This window comes from Mandrillus leucophaeus, unplaced genomic scaffold (genome assembly GCF_000951045.1).
Source record: "Mandrillus leucophaeus isolate KB7577 unplaced genomic scaffold, Mleu.le_1.0 Scaffold32, whole genome shotgun sequence".
NCBI classification, from domain to species: domain Eukaryota; kingdom Metazoa; phylum Chordata; class Mammalia; order Primates; family Cercopithecidae; genus Mandrillus; species Mandrillus leucophaeus.
This window is the reverse complement of record NW_012103365.1, coordinates 3,979,174-3,991,448: the sequence shown is the minus strand read 5'-3', so window position 1 is coordinate 3,991,448 and position 12,275 is coordinate 3,979,174. Positions and strand designations below refer to the sequence as shown.

At 43.7% G+C, this 12,275-nt stretch overlaps 1 protein-coding gene across 1 annotated transcript in view; it reads left to right on the top strand.

Annotated features, from left to right (window-relative positions):
- Positions 1 to 9,507, top strand: part of ZKSCAN2 (zinc finger with KRAB and SCAN domains 2) — a 22,727-nt gene extending 13,220 nt beyond the window's left edge. Inside the window, exons 6-7 of the mRNA XM_011987950.1 lie at positions 1,211 to 1,702; positions 4,784 to 9,507. Of these exons, the coding sequence (XP_011843340.1) occupies positions 1,211 to 1,702; positions 4,784 to 5,706 (1,415 nt within the window). The 3' untranslated portion in view covers positions 5,707 to 9,507. The remainder of the gene's footprint in view (positions 1 to 1,210; positions 1,703 to 4,783) is intronic.
- The last annotated feature ends 2,768 nt before the right edge of the window (positions 9,508 to 12,275 follow it).

The window sequence follows — 12,275 nt, the reverse complement described above, 5'->3', positions numbered from 1 at the left end:
CCCAGCCTATAAATTCTTACATAGGATGGAAAAGTAAATCAGGCTAGGGAATGTATTCATGACTAAACCCATTCAAAAGAAATATCTGGCTGGATGCGGTGGTTCATACCTGTAATTCTAGCACTTTAGGAGATTGAGCTGGAAGGATCCCTTGAGGCCAGGAGTTCTAGAGCAACTGGGCAACACAGCAAGACTCTTTCTCTACAGAAAATAAAACAATTAGCCAGGCATGGTGGCACACTCCTGTAGTCCCAGCTACTCAGGAGTCTGAAGCGAGAGGATCGCTTGAGCCCAGGAGTTCAAAGCTTCAGTGAGCCATGATTGTGCTGCTGCAGTCCAGCCTGGGCAACAGAGTGAGATTATGTCTCAAAAAATAAAAAATAAACATCTGCTAAGATGGGAAGACACATTAGGCCTAGACAGGTCTCACCATCTGAAAATCCTTCAACATGAGGCTGGGACTCTTGGGGTGGTCTCAAATATGGGAATCCAGTCATAGGCCTGGAAGAGACCACCTAGTAAGATAGAGGATAGAGATTTTTTCCTACTATAGATTACAAAACATACAAAAAGTATGTTTTACAAATTATATTTAGATATGCCCTGAAAAGTTTTATTCTGCTATAAATGCAGAACATAGTCTTATCGTGCAGATCATTTCATCTCAAAGTAGAGGATTCAATGACATCCAAAAACTACTCTGAACATAGTTCTGCTCCTTAAGGAAGACTGGTTACAAAAGTGGTAGGAAATTTGAGGGGAAAACTTCCTATTGGAAATTCTAGTCATTAATCTTAACCGCTTTGGAAAGAGCCTTCTAGAGAACTAAATCGTGTAGTTAATCACCGTAGCAATGGCAGATTTGGGGAGTGCATTTTTTTTCTTCCAAATAAGCTTTGAGATTAGTTTACCAATTTCAATTTTAAAAATCTGATTGGGATTTTGACTATAGATTCATATGAGAAATGATATCTGTACCACTTGAGTCTTCCTATTCATAAACGGTGTCTCGTCATTTTTTCTAGTTTTATGATATTACACATTTTTATATAGACCTCATTTCTTGCAAAGCTTATTCCTAGGTATATTGTAGTTCTTGTTGCCACTGTAAATGGAATTTTTTTTACCTCTATATTTCTTAATGTATATAGTATAGAGGCTACAGACTCCTTTTCTTTCTTACATTGTGAACTTTGTCCCCAAATGGCAGGTGTGCACTGGGGCTATGAAGAAACCAAGACTTTTCTTGATATCCTCCGTGAGACTCGGTTTTATGAAGCCCTTCAAGCCTGTCATCGGAAGAGCAAATTGTATGGGGCTGTAGCTGAACAACTTCGAGAGTGCGGCTTCCTCCGGACACCAGAACAGTGCCGAACCAAGTTCAAAAGCCTTCAGAAGAGTTACCGCAAGGTGAAAAATGGCCACATGCTAGAGTCCTGCGCGTTCTACAAGGAGATGGATGCCCTGATTAACTCTCGGGCACCTGCTCCTTTCCCCAGCACCCCAGAAGTCGTCCCATCACCTTCAAGGCAAGAAAGAGGGGGTATTGAGGTTGAACCCCAGGAACCTACAGGCTGGGAACCTGAAGAGACCTCACAGGAGGCAGTAATAGAAGACTCTTGCAGTGAGAGAATGAGCGAGGAGGAAATTATGCAAGAGCCAGAATTCCAAGGACCTCCAGGTCTGCTGCAGAGCCCAAATGGTAAGGTGCAAAACCAAAGAGTTTTAGTCCAAAAGAGGAGTAAGTGTGATTTACTGAAAAATCAGTAGATCTTGCACATAGCTCATGAATATTCCTTCATTCAACAAATATTTGAGTGCCTGTGCTACTTGAAGAACAGAGGATATAGCAGTGAATAAAACAGTTCCTGGCCAGGTTACAGGTTACACCTGTAACCCTAGCAGTTTGGGAAGTTGAGGCAGGTGGATCACCTGGGGTCAGGAGTTTGAGACCAGCCTGGCCAACATGGCGAAACTCTGTCTCTACTGAAAATACAAAAATTAGCTGGGTGTGGTGGCGGGCACCTGTAATTCCAGCTACTCAGAAGGCTGAGGCAGGAGAATCACTTGAAACCCAGGAGGCACAGGTTGCAGTGAGCCGAGATTGTGCCATTGCACTCCAGCCTGGGTGACAGAGTGAGACTCCATCTGAAAAAAACAAACCAACCAAAAGTTCCTGTTCTCATGGTGCTTCTCTTCAAAGGAGGAACTCACTTTAGAGTGACTCAGTCCTTGGGTTCTCAGCCTTGGTTTTTGTTGGTATGGGTCAGACAGGGTTTTGTATCTCCTGGAAGTACTGTGGGGAAGAAAAACTTGGAATTACACATGAGAAAAATCTTGGATGAAGGAAGAGTGTCAGTAAGCACAAAAGAAGAACATCTTATAGTTATATGTGGTGTGCAAGACAAAAAAGGGAGGCAGAGACTAAATGAAAGACTTTATTCTGGTCCTGAGCTCCACCTGCATGTTTCCCACTGACTTAGGCCCTCGTGGGCCTGTCACTAGTAACTCAGGCTTAAGATGTTCAAAACTAATATCACCATCTTCCTTACCACACCATGGCTCTTCCCTGTGGGCTCCCACCCTCATCCAGACTATCACATCTATGTGTCCCCTCTTCAGTTACCATTAGCCACTGTCTAGTTCAGTCTTCTCTCTCTCTTGCCTAGACTGTTGTAAAAGCCTCCAAACCAGTTTTCCCCACCCACACTCTTATTAAGGTTTCACAGCCATTTTTGATCTGAGCTTATCTTACTCTTCTAGTCTACATGTTAGTGTTTTCCTTCCTCAACTCTGTGCTTATTCAGAGCAGAACTACTGGCTATTTCCTACACACACCTCAAGCCCTTTCCCATCCAAACTTTAGCTTGCGATGTTCCCTCCACGTTGAATGTCCTTGGCTCTACATATCTCCATGTCTCACCTCCCATACTTTGTCTGTCTCTGTCTTATGGCACTGAGCACTTTAGATGTAAGATCTCGCAGACATGGTGAGCTCCTGAAGGACAGGAGCTCCATCTTCCCTTAACACTACATTAAGCCCCCCGGCAATCAGTTGAATGTGCAGGGTAATTTAGGACTAGTTTATTGAAGCAAATGACTCTAGCTTAGTATATATATGGGAAATGATAGTATGAAGGCTTGAATTAAGTCCTGTAGAACCCTAGCTTTGATAACTCTGGAAACAAAGTCCTTGTGAATCTTGTTTTTAAAGTGAGCTCCAGACATATCATCAAATTATCAAGCTTTCTCCAAGCCAACTGCTAGGCTGCGACTTCCTCCAAATCCCAGAATAACATTGTACTCAATCAGAAAACTTCAAAAGAAGTACTGACAGACCAGGTGTGGTGGCCCACACCTGTAATTCTAACACTTTGGGAAGCCAAGGTGGGAGGATCGCTTGAATGCAGGAGTTCAAGACCAGCCTGGGCAACATAGACCCCATGTCTACAAAAAATAAAAAATTAGCTGGGAGTGGTGGTGTGCACCTGTAATCCCAGCAACTTGAGGGGTTGAGGTGGGATGATCACTTGAGCCTGGGAGGTCAAGGCTGTGGTGAGCTATAATCATGCCACTGCACTCCAGCCTGGGTGACAAAAAAAGTACTAATAAGTGAAAGATGGAATTGTTAGGGCTTTTTACTTAAGTGACTAGATTGATTGATGGCTGCCCTCCTCTCCGCTTCCCATGCCACAGCCTCCACACTTGGGATTGAGAGTTATCTGTGGTTTCCACTGAATGTATGGAAGGAAGGTAATGTTGAAACTGGCAATAGAAACAAGGCAGGAGAGCAGATGCTTCAGAACAAGAGTTTGGGAATCAAGTCAACCTGAATTGGGCCTAAGTTGCACAGCTTGTGAAATGTTGACGGATAAAATAATGTGATGTCTGGAATTGGCTGCAAAGTAGTCTGGATGGAGGGAGCAGGGAGTGTGTGGGAGTGGAAATGAAATGGGATTGGCCATGAATAGGTCATAGTTAAATGTAGGTAAGTGGTTCATGGGAGTTCATTATACATACTGTTGTTGTCCAGACTTTTCTGTGTTTGAATTTTCCATAATAAGTTAACACAAAAATCACACAGTTCATAACTGACCAAGATGGGACCAGACCCAGAGCCGTGTAATTCCAAAGCTTGCCTCTCTTCACAATGTCATGCTCTCTGTCCAGAAGACTTCACAGAAAATCTGGATCCAAGATGTAGTGAATGTGGGATGTAGATGAAAAGAGTGAGAAAATAATTCCAATTTGGGGAACAGTGAGAATTAAGATTTCAATTAGTGTGGTTTATAGGACAGCCTGAAAAATAAAGTGAGAAAAATATTTGAGAAGAAACAGGTACTCTTGGATGGGATACGATTAGATATGTAGAGGAATTTAGTTACTCAAGTCCCTCAAGGAACTTGGACTTGGTCAGAATCTAATCTGTAGATCAGTGTGATGTAGTGTGCTTTAGTATAGAGGTGAAATTATGAAAATAGGATGAATTAGAGTGGAACTTCAGGGAGATAAGCCAGGTTGCCCTCATGTTAATTGGGATATGGATGGGGAATGATGGCTTGGATTATAATGCAGGAACAATTTCTGAAGGCCTACTCTGTACTGGCTGTTATTGGCCTGCTTATGAATGGAAAGAAATACAGCAGAATGAATCAGGGAAGAGTCACATGGTCTGAGGTTAGAGAAGTGTATGGAGAGCAAGCGGATCAAGCCTTGCAAGCCAGGTTGTTTATGGTTAACATCAGACTTGTATGAAATTTGTATTGTCTTTTGTTTTTTTCAGATTTTGAAATTGGAAATAGCATCAAGGAGGATCCAGCACAGATAGTTTATAAGGACATGGAACAGCGTAGGGCATTAATAGAAAAGTCTAAAAGAGTTGTTTCCCAGAATACTGACCCCAGCAAATATCACAAAAGGGAATGCATCTCAGGAAGACAATGGGAGAATTTTCAAGGAATTAGACAGGGAAAGCCGATGTCTCAGCCTAGAGATTTAGGGAAAGGCGTTGTGCATCAGAGGCCTTTTGTGGGGAAGAGACCCTACAGACTTCTCAAATACGGAGAAAGCTTTGGAAGGAGCGCTCGTCTGATGTGCCGGATGACCCACCACAAGGAGAATCCTTACAAGTGTGGTGTCTGTGGGAAGTGCTTTGGTAGGAGCAGGAGCCTGATCAGACACCAAAGAATCCACACAGGTGAAAAACCTTTTAAATGTCTTGACTGTGGAAAAAGCTTTAATGACTCCTCAAATTTTGGTGCCCACCAGAGAATCCACACAGGAGAGAAACCCTACAGATGCGGAGAGTGTGGAAAATGCTTTAGTCAGAGCTCTAGTCTTATTATACATCAGAGAACCCACACCGGTGAGAAGCCCTATCAGTGTGGAGAGTGTGGGAAAAGCTTCACCAACAGTTCTCATTTCAGCGCTCACCGGAGAGTTCACACTGGGGAGAATCCCTACAAATGTGTAGACTGTGAAAAAAGTTTCAGTAACTGTACAAGATTTCGAGAACATCGGAGAATACACACTGGAGAGAAACCCTATGGATGTGCCCAGTGTGGCAAACGTTTCAATAAGAGTTCTGTTCTTACCAAACATCGGGAAGTTCATGTGAGAGAAAAGCCTCTGCCACACCCTCCATCTCTGTATTGCCCTGAGAACCCACATAAGGGAAAGATTGATGAATTTAGGAAAACCTTTTGATGATGATCTCTTCCTAAATGCCCCTTTAGCCATTTTACCCTAATCTCATTCTTGGAAGCAATCTTTTCTTAGCTATGAAGTGTAATTCCCAAGATAAACTTGAGAATATAAATAAACTAGACACTTTCATCCTGTTCTCACCTCTGCCTGTAACTTGATCGGTCTGTTCCTCTTCTTCTGTGTGTCTCGGCTTCTCCTTTAAGAATGTGGAGAAGATGTATTGTCCAAGTTCAGAATGAAATACTCCTCAGTACGTTGAGGCCACTGCAGCTGGATTGCTAAGTCTGGCAACATTCAAGATCCTTCCATGTGGATGAGAGTTGTTTTCAAGGATATAAAAAATGCCAAAAGTTTTTTTGTTGTTGTTACCTACTCCATGAGATCCTGGATGCAACTTGATAACAGATTTTCACATTTAGGGAGAACTTTGAGGAGTCTGATCAGAACTACATCAAATCCATCTTGGTTTTGAAGTGATCCACAAAAGAAGAGTGAAGATTTTATAGCTTTCCTCAGAAGTCCGTTACAGTGTACCTTTTTTTGTGTCAAGAAGTTGATCCAAATAGCTAGGGCAGAATCCCTGTGTTGTTACTGAAGTCCTGTTACTAATGCCTTGCCCTATGTGGAGGTGAGAAGCAATTGATCACCCCTCATCCTTTTCTGTACCTGAAGACTTAAATCCCCTGGCTGCTGCTTCTCCGGTCTGTAAGTAATGCCAGGTCCTTGTACTGTTTCTTGTAGCCCTGCACTTACCTCTCAGTTGCTCTGGGTGTGCCTGCCGACCTCTTCTGAACTACCGTGCCCTCCTCAGATGGAATAGGAGGCCTGTTCATGGTGTGTCTCACTAAAGTAAAGCAGGATTTCAGACACGTTCTAGTTCTATCCTCTAATTTCTCTGGCTCTTATTTAGAACATGACTGGTATGTTGGCATATTTCGTACCTCCCACCCCCACACTGCAGTATAATAATAGTGTTTCTAAAACTTTAACGGGATAGGGAAGAGGTAATAGACACCTGAAACATTTCTAAGACCGGTTGTACTCCTTTGGCCTGCTGTAGATCAGATGGCCATCTCAGCTTAGACCAGTGCTCTCGGGGCTGGCTGTTAAATCTCCCAGTCTCTATTCCTGAGGCTTCTAGTCCCTGTTCACCACATCAGAAACCTAACTGTAGTGCCCCAAGTAACTTATACAACCCTAGAGCTCACTGGGTGAAAAGTGGGAACATTCATAAAAACCTCAGTCCAGAAATCCAGAACACCGTTTTTGTTTTCCTCATTTACCTGTTTTGTCTGAAAAATCTCTTTGAGAACCCCCAGCAGTAACCCAGTAAACACTGAAGGAAAAGTTCTGATGGGGGATGGTTAATTCACTTTTGAAGTTGCAGATAAAACCCAGAAATTTGATTTTCCAGGGCCAGTTGCTTCAGGATGGAGCTAGTGGTGTTTATTCCCTTAGTATGTAGGTAACCCAGGGTGGCTTTGCTTTGGCAAGGGAGAAGTGACAAGTTTAATGGAAAGGGAACTGGAGTCAGGGCTGTTTGTAAGTGATTATTTTGCTCTTATCTCTCCCTTTCTTTGTCAAATGCTCTTATTTGAAGCCATCTGGAAATGATACTGTTCCTTTTGGTATGTTTTCAATCTTTTGAAACTTGTTCAGCAAAGTACCTAGGAGGGTAGGTGCTGTACAAAGAAATCTAATTTATGGTGCCAGAATGGGGCGTGGCCTGTTGGAAGGCAGGTGACTCAGGTAAACATTGATAAATGTTTCTGGTTTATGTTTGTTGGAAATGTTATGACTTTTTCACATCTCAGTAGGTTGATTTTTCTGTGTCGTCTAAGTTAAAGATTTCTAATGCTAAGTACAGTTCCATGTTGGTAGTATGCATAGCACAGTAAGATGTGTGTGGTGCCAGTGGGCTTGTGTTTATATTGTGTAGATGTTCTAGAATTCCAGCTCTAGAGAAGATGCACATTAATAGAAATAACCACTTAGTAATACGTACACAGGATTGATATTATATGGAAGCATGATTCAGGAAAGTAGATGACTTATTCATAAATATGAAGCACTGTTATATGTAAGGCTATGTTCTAGCCACAGTGAAGGATACAAAAAGGAAGGAAGGGGCATGGTGCCTGGGTTCAAGGAACTCACAGTTGATAGAGGAAGTATCACAGCAAAAGGGGGGGCCACTTACATCATGGCAGCTACAGAGGGCCAGGAGCTCAGTCATGAGAACATCACCTTCACCTGCAGAAGAGTTTCGCTAGGTTGCCCAGAATCATATTCTGTACCTTCATCTCTCACCCTTCCCCAGTGGCAGGAAAGGGTCAAGAGCCTTTCCCTCTCTAGTAGGACAAACTGATTCTATTTAACTCTTATATGCCTGGGAGCAAGCTGAGGTGGAATTTGGGTTCCCCTACCTCTACTCCTAATTGTAAATGGGCTGTCTGGAAATGTGTTACATTAATTTGATGAACTTTGTTCTGAAGAAATGGAAGGTCTATCCCCCATTTTAGACCAACACTACTTGTCTCCCTGCATTTTATTTGTTTTCATCTGGTACATGTAAGTCAAAATGAATAATCATGTTCTGATCAATGTGTCTTTTAGATCATATAACATTGCCTTTATGAAGATTCATAGAAAAAGGTTTTTTTATCTAGATCTCAGTACCAAGGAAAGCTCTGATCCTAAGCGCAGTATATATACACACACACACATCTACATATGCGTGTAGATCTGTATGTATGTATCACAAACACTGTGATTTTTATAACTTAAGCTGCTTTTTGTGTCTCTCTTCTGGCTGCTGGAAAGCTCAACAAAACCTACAGCCCACCTCAACCACCTACCCCAACCTATATTTATTTCATTTTGTCTTATTTCCTTGTAAATTGTGTCAAATCCTGTTTTTGAAAAACAGCATAGACTGTCAACTTTTCACTGTCATCTTATCAAAGGCATTTTGGAAACTGGGCTCGTATGTCCCACCTAGGCTTGCTTTGTTACTGCCACAGATACCTCCAGTTCTTACCAGTGATGTTATTAATGCATTCAACCTAATTCATTCATCTGGAAAGAAACAGTTTTTAAAAGAGGGAAACCTCACACACAAACGGCTCAGGGCAGCCTGCCTTGGTGGAATGAGTATGAGACCAGAAGCTGAAAGAGACAGTTTTAGTCTTGTCACTACTTAATGAGCGTTGTTCGATACATCATAGCCTCTCTGGGCCTTGGCGCCTCATCTGAAGAGAAGTTGAACTTGATTGCCAAGTTGCTGTGGCTCTAATGTTTCATGAGGCTGTGGAGCGTGATACAGATGCGGAAGACGTTAGAAGATCAGGCTGCCGGCCCAGCTCTCCTGTGCCTGCCGCATCTGGCCATACCAGCTCCATCTCATGCTTCAGGAAAGGGAAGGGATGCTGTGACAGCAAAGTCAGCCCAGGAGCTTGTTTGGGAAGGAGAAAGGGCAAGTCCCTCATGATCCACAGCAGGCAGCCCCCCAAGCACCTCCATACCCAGTGGCGGGTAGGCTGAAGTGCAGGAAGCCTGTCAGGAGGTCTGGCTCCCGGTGACAGACAAGACTCAGCTGTGAGGAGCTGGGGCAGCCCTGGCTAAAGGAGTGTCTGAGTAACTTGTGAAACTGGAAGCCTCTGCCTCTGAATGCATTCCAAGACCCGGAGCAAATAGATGTCGATTCATTGTTTTGTATCAGTGTTCACTTAGATGTCTTCTTGAAAACTTGTTCGTGGAATAAATGTCTAAAATAAATGGCTCCCATTGGTTTCTGCCATACTTTGAAGGGTGTCATTCTATTAAGGGAAAATATAATGTATCCAAAGAAGTTGATAAAAGCTGATCCTAGGAGCCAATGAAAAGAATTCCAGTCTCATTCGAGTTCACTGCTGTTGCCCGCAAGTAGCAGGGGTCTTTTGTGAGTCCACAGCTGTCTGTGGGCAGCAGTCCTCTGGTGGTTGTCCCTGCCATTGTCCCAGTAATGGTCGTCTCCAGTGCTAGGAGGGAATTAGCCTTGGATACACGTGCTGCCTGTGTTTCTGAGGCACTCCCCCATAGCCTAATTGGTGGAAGAAGCTTGAAAGTTTCTTGGAAGATAGAGTAACAGGAAGGACAAAACTTTACTCTTTTGGGGTCTCAGGCTAGGCGTGAGGATTGAAATAACACAAAACAGATAAGAGAAAAGCATACACGGGAGTTTCCACAAGAAATGAAGACCCAAAGAAGTAGCAAAACCTAACTGTATTATGGATTGAACAAAGAGTCAGTTGTGGAAAAGTACCTAAAATATATGGGAAGACCAAAGGAAGATAAGAATTATTTTAACAAGGTCTGTACAGATTTCCCTCGACCTTGTCTCCCCATCTTGTGATAAGAACGTTTCTTTCTTCCCAGGACAGGGAGGGCATCTTTCACTTGGGGATTCATCTCCTGCTTTCAGGAAGTAAAAGAGGAGTGAGAGCACCCTGTGGCACCTGCTGTTTCTCAAGTGCCTTTAACTCAATCCTTATTCCCAAAAGGGCACAAATGGGGGTGGCATCTTCTGTCATCCTTCAGCGTTGCTTTTGATTGACAATTTTGGCATACAGGAAGTGTTCCAGTGGCTTCCACTTAGCCTTTCCAACTCCAGCTGCATGGGTTGTAAAGGCAGGGTAGAGATTTTACCACTTGCTGAAGATCTATTTCCAACTATACCGTCAGGAACTGTAGGAAGAACTATAGGGTGGGTCCAGAGAGCCAGTTCACCTAAACGTGAGGTCAAGTCCAGACAAAGTATCTGTCACATGGACTTGATAAGCCTCTGCTCTATGCAGCGTGCTGCAGTGGAACCCAGAGACCTTATCTGTAGACTATCCATAACTAGATGAGTCCCCCTGTATTTTCCTTGAGCAAATGGTCGCAAAAGTTTTTGGCGAAAGCCAAGATAAAAGCTCGTTATCTTCACAGGCCGTGTTCCATCAGGGTTCTTCCACAGGGTTACCTGACCTCCCATTCCTTCACAGAGACTTAAGTCTATGAACTCACTCAGGTCTGGGAATTGGAAGAGAGACTTTAAGTCTCTGAGGGGAAAAAAATCTCTTAAGGATTACAAATTTTCAGTTCCTAAAAGTCAGTTGAGGCAATTAGACATTAAGGGAGGAGAGTGAATGCTTTGTGTTCCAAGCACTAAAAGGAGCATTGCTCATCATAACCCCCACACTTTATGATGGGTCCAGGGACTTGGAGGGGGAACAGTGGCTTTGAGTTCCAAGACAGGTAAATGTCTAACTCACTCTGAGGTGGTTGGACTCTGGAGGGAAAATGGTGGTGGTGGTGGTGGTGTGTGTAGGGATCTAGGGGGGCCAAGGGGAGAGGAAGGACCTGAAAGGGCATAAGCTTACTTGGATACGTATGCAGAGTCCATGGAGCATGCAAGTGTGCTTGGCATGGACGTTGTGGAATTATCAGTAAAGGAGCCCTCTATGAAGACACCAGTGTGACTTTGCTATAGCATACACCATTTCTGAGCACCTCTTCCAACAGCGGCACCATGTGGCAGCGGAGAGAACAGCAGCTGCAGGCACGAAGTAATTTCTCTATAACGTGCAAGGTGTTTCGTTTTGTTTTGTTTTGTTGTCTGAGATGGAGTCTCACTCTGTCACCTAGGCTGGAGTGCGATGGTGCCATCTCGGCTCACTGCAACCTCCGCCTTCCAGGTTCAAGAGATTCTACTGCCTCAGCTTCCCAAGTAACTGGAATTATAGGCGTGCGCCACCTACCCCGGCTAACTTTTGTATTTTTAGTAGAGAAGGGGTTTCACCATGTTGACCAGGCTGGTCTTGAACTCCTGACCTCAGGTGATCCACCCACCTCAGCCTCCCAAAGTGCTGCGATTACAGGCATGAGCCACTGCAACTGGCCCATGCAAGTACTAATAAATATCAGCGCACTTCCCTTTTGGCTTGTTTAAACCCCCAGGGTTCTTGGAAAATGTAATCCAGTAGGGATACTAGAACTCCTAACAACATGGCATGTGAAGACGTCAACACAATTCTGGCAAAAGGAAATGGCTCCGTACTTGTACCCCAAGGGTCTGGAGAATTAAGTACACACCTGTTGCGGTAGAAAGGGCACTAGACTGTGTGTCCAAGATCCTGGATTCTAATTGAACTCCGCTGCTCAACAACTCTGTAGTTACAGTCAAATTATTTAGCTTCTCTGGATTTTGAAATTTGGTGTTGGACAGGATGAATGGGTTCCAACCTTTTTCCCTTGGGAGGCCCTAATGGTCCCTATATGAGAATACTTGACTGAGAAAATACATATATGCCAAGTCTATTTATAAGTTTCTTGCCAAGGCTGGTAATCACGCCTGTAATCCCAACACTTTGGGAGGCCAAGGTGGGAGGACGGCTTGAAGACAGGAGTTCAAGATCAGCCTGGGCAACACAGTGAGAACCCATCTCTACAAAAATAAGTTTTTAGATTAGCCACTGTGGTGATGTACACCTGTAGTCTCAGCTACTCAGGAGTCTGAGGCTCGAGGATCACTTGAGCCCAGGAGGTCG